The following is a 4,501-nucleotide window of genomic DNA, read 5'->3' as shown; positions in this document are numbered from 1 at the left end:
GGGGAGATGGAGGGGGAGAGAGGGAGATGGAGGGGGGAGAGAGGGAGATGGAGGGGGAAGGGAGATGGAGGGGAGGGGGGAGATGGAGGGGGGAGAGAGGGAGATGGAGGGGAGGGGGGAGATGGAGGGGAGGGGGGAGATGGGGGGGAGGGGAGGGGGGATGGCCCTGTGGATAATGAAACAAGACGACCTGCTGGAGGAGTAATCCAGGAACCAGGCGCTCGGCCAAATTCAATCACAACGGGAGAAGTGTGTGGGACGGAGGGATGAAAGGGATGAAAGAGGAGAGGGAGATGAAGAAGGGAGGGAGGAGGGAGGAGGGAGGAGGAGGGGAAGAGGTGATGGAGGGATGAAAGAGAGAGAGAGAAAGATGATGTAACTTCACCTCAACTGCATCCTGTGGCACTTTGTGACCTCCTGATGTTCAACACACCATGATGAAGAAAGACCTGGTTTGGACCTGGTTTAGTCCTGGTTTAGACCTGGTTTAGCCCTGGTTTAGTCCTGGTTTACTCCTGGTTTGGAGCTGGTTTAGCCCTGGTTTAGTCCTGGTTTACTCCTGGTTTGGAGCTGGTTTAGTCCTGGTTTAGTCCTGGTTTAGACCTGGTTTAGTCCTGGTTTACTCCTGGTTTGGACCTGGTTTAGTCCTGGTTTGGAGCTGGTTTAGTCCTGAGCCTTGGTTTGGTTCTTCTGCTGCAGGAGTTGGACATCGAGGTGGACGAGAATGGGACTCTGGACTTGAGCATGAAGAAGCCGCTCAAACACGAAAGCCCCGCCCCCTCCACCAATCAGGCGTCCAACAGCGGGATGACATCACCGACGCTGAGCCACGCCTACAAGCACGAGGAGTGGGAGGGGCCTCTGGACTACACCAAACCGCACCGACAGCGCGACGACGACCTGGACGAGGTACGACCGGGTTAAAGCTGCAGCACGTCACTTTTTTAGCTTTAGCTCGTTTGCTAACGGGACATTTACAAACTGAGGACTTCACGTGTATTTTATGAACCACAAAGAGCAACACGGTCTGTGATGTGAACCACAGAGCAGCTTCAGGGGGCGGAGCAGGGGGCGGAGCTGGGGAGGAGCAGGGGGAGGAGCAGGGGGAGGAGCTTAGGAGGAGCAGGGGCGGAGCTGGGGCGGAGCAGGGGCGGAGCAGGGGAGGAGCAGGGGGAGGAGCAGGGGGAGGAGCAGGGGGAGGAGCAGGGGCGGAGCAGGGGAGGAGCAGGGGGAGGAGCAGGGGCGGAGCTGGGGCGGAGCAGGGGAGGAGCAGGGGGAGGAGCAGGGGGAGGAGCTTAGGAGGAGCAGGGGCGGAGCTGGGGCGGAGCAGGGGAGGAGCAGGGGGAGGAGCAGGGGGAGGAGCAGGGGGAGGAGCAGGGGCGGAGCAGGGGAGGAGCAGGGGGAGGAGCAGGGGCGGAGCTGGGGCGGAGCAGGGGAGGAGCAGGGGGAGGAGCAGGGGGAGGAGCTTAGGAGGAGCAGGGGCGGAGCAGGGGGCGGAGCTGGGGCGGAGCTGGGGCGGAGCAGGGGAGGAGCAGGGGGAGGAGCAGGGGGAGGAGCAGAGGGAGGAGCTTAGGAGGAGCAGGGGCGGAGCAGGGGAGGAGCAGGGGGAGGAGCAGGGGAGGAGCAGGGGAGGAGCAGGGGGAGGAGCAGGGGAGGAGCAGGGGGAGGAGCAGGGGGAGGAGCTTAGGAGGAGCAGGGGGCGGAGCTGGGGGAGGAGCAGGGGGAGGAGCAGGGGAGGAGCAGGGGAGGAGCAGGGGGAGGAGCTTAGGAGGAGCAGGGGGCGGAGCAGGGGGAGGAGCAGGGGCGGAGCTGGGGCGGAGCAGGGGAGGAGCAGGGGGAGGAGCAGGGGGAGGAGCTTAGGAGGAGCAGGGAAGGAGCAGGGGGCGGAGCTGGGGCGGAGCAGGGGAGGAGCAGGGGGAGGAGCAAGGGGAGGAGCTTAGGAGGAGCAGGGGCGGAGCAGGGGCGGAGCAGGGGGAGGAGCAGGGGGAGGAGCAGGGGCGGAGCAGGGGGAGGAGCAGGGGGAGGAGCTTAGGAGGAGCAGGGGCAGAGCAGGGGCGGAGCAGGGGGAGGAGCAGGGGAGGAGCAGGGGAGGAGCAGGGGGGGAGGAGCAGGGGAGGAGCAGGGGCCGGATGCTACGTCAGCATTTGAATCCGTCAATAAAATGGTTTCTCTTTAAAAATACAAGGTGTAATTAAAAGATTAAAGAAAACTAAATCTCCTTTTATCAACTTTTAATCGTCCCTTAATAAAGCTCCTCCCCTCCTCGTGTGAAGCTCCTCCCCTCCTCGTGTGAAACTCCTCCCCTCCTCGTGTGAAGCTCCTCCCTCCTCGTGTGAAGCTCCTCCCCTCCTCGTGTGAAGCTCCTCCCCTCCTCGTGTGAAACTCCTCCCCTCCTCGTGTGAAGCTCCTCCCCTCCTCGTGTGAAGCTCCTCCCCTCCTCGTGTGAAACTCCTCCCCTCCTCGTGTGAAGCTCCTCCCCTCCTCGTGTGAAGCTCCTCCCCTCCTCGTGTGAAACTCCTCCCCTCCTCGTGTGAAACTCCTTCCCTCCTCGTGTGAAGCTCCTCCCCTCCTCGTGTGAAGCTCCTCCCCTCCTCGTGTGAAACTCCTTCCCTCCTCGTGTGAAACTCCTCCCCTCCTCGTGTGAAACTCCTCCCCTCCTGGTGTGACAGAGGTCATCATGTCCCTGAAGGAGCGACTGTGCCTCATAGAGACTATTTCTCTTCTGAATGTGACGTTTATTCACCTCAATTATGTCCAAAAGAACGGAACAAATCCACAGACACAAGACGACATAAGACCATCTTTACACACAATGAGACACACACAAGATGACATAAGACCATCTTTACACACAATGAGACACACACAAGAGGACATAAGACCATCTTTACACACAATGAGACACACACAAGACGACATAAGACCATCTTTACACACAATGAGACACACACAAGAGGACATAAGACCATCTTTACACACAATGAGACACACACAAGAGGACATAAGACCATCTTTACACACAATGAGACACACACAAGACGACATAAGACCATCTTTACACACAATGAGACACACACAAAACGACATAAGACCATCTTTACACACAATGAGACACACAAACACAACTAAACAAAGATGTATGAATAAGTCTGGACTTATTTATATAAAATGATAAACAAATTTCAAATAATAAATATCGGTTATGATGGTCACACATTGGTCACATGACAGACACTGACTGTGGACAGAGGGGTGAGACAGGGCTGTGCTTGGTCCCTCCTTTTGTTCCCTTTGGAACCATTGGCCCAGTTTATTGGACAATTGGAACGAGACGAAACACAAAATCTGATGCAAATGATGTTTTATTTAACAAAGACATTTCCAAACCTGAAACTCTGTCACGTGTTCTGGGACTGATACAGCATTTACCCCTGAACTATACAACTATGAACACATGGATACTTTAGAATGTACTTTAGAATGTACTTTAGAATGTACTTTTAATGTACTTTTAATGTACTTTAGAATGTACTTTAGAGTGTACTTTAGAGTGTACTTTAGAGTGTACTTTAGAGTGTACTTTAGAATGTACTTTAGAGTGTACTTTAGTATGTACTTTAGAATGTACTTTAGAGTGTACTTTAGAATGTACTTTAGTATGTACTTTAGAGTGTACTTTAGAGTGTACTTTAGAATGTACTTTAGAGTGTACTTTAGTATGTACTTTAGAATGTACTTTAGAGTGTACTTTAGTATGTACTTTAGAATGTACTTTAGAGTGTACTTTAGAATGTACTTTAGTATGTACTTTAGAGTGTACTTTAGAGTGTACTTTAGAATGTACTTTAGAGTGTACTTTAGAGTGTACTTTAGAGTGTACTTTAGAATGTACTTTAGAGTGTACTTTAGAGTGTACTTTAGAATGTACTTTAGAGTGTACTTTAGAGTGTACTTTAGAATGTACTTTAGTATGTACTTTAGTATGTACTTTAGAGTGTACTTTAGAGTGTACTTTAGAATGTACTTTAGAGTGTACTTTAGAGTGTACTTTAGAGTGTGCTTTAGAATGTACTTTAGAGTGTACTTTAGTGTGTACTTTAGAGTGTACTTTAGAGTGTACTTTAGAATGTACTTTAGAGTGTACTTTAGAGTGTACTTTAGAGTGTACTTTAGAGTGTACTTTAGAATGTACTTTAGAGTGTACTTTAGAGTGTACTTTAGAATGTACTTTAGAGTGTACTTTAGAGTGTACTTTAGAGTGTGCTTTAGAATGTACTTTAGAGTGTACTTTAGTGTGTACTTTAGAGTGTACTTTAGAGTGTACTTTAGAATGTACTTTAGAGTGTACTTTAGAGTGTACTTTAGAGTGTACTTTAGAGTGTACTTTAGAATATACTTTAGAGTGTACTTTAGAGTGTACTTTAGAGTGTACTTTAGAGTGTACTTTAGAATGTACTTTAGAGTGTACTTTAGAGTGTACTTTAGAATGTACTTTAGAGTG

At 51.0% G+C, this 4,501-nt stretch overlaps 1 protein-coding gene across 1 annotated transcript in view; it reads left to right on the top strand.

Moving 5' to 3' along the window:
* The first annotated feature begins 703 nt into the window (after positions 1-703).
* LOC140348278 (myelin transcription factor 1-like) overlaps positions 704-4,501 on the top strand; it is a 33,182-nt gene continuing 29,384 nt past the window's right edge. Inside the window, exon 1 of the mRNA XM_072434315.1 lies at positions 704-909. Within this exon, the coding sequence (XP_072290416.1) occupies positions 745-909 (165 nt within the window). The 5' untranslated portion in view covers positions 704-744. The remainder of the gene's footprint in view (positions 910-4,501) is intronic.

Source organism: Eucyclogobius newberryi, unplaced genomic scaffold, assembly GCF_026437365.1.
Source record: "Eucyclogobius newberryi isolate DKJ021-1_F unplaced genomic scaffold, fEucNew1.0.hap1 SCAF_65, whole genome shotgun sequence".
NCBI lineage: Eukaryota > Metazoa > Chordata > Actinopteri > Gobiiformes > Gobiidae > Eucyclogobius > Eucyclogobius newberryi.
This window is presented reverse-complemented; position numbering and strand designations above follow the sequence as displayed.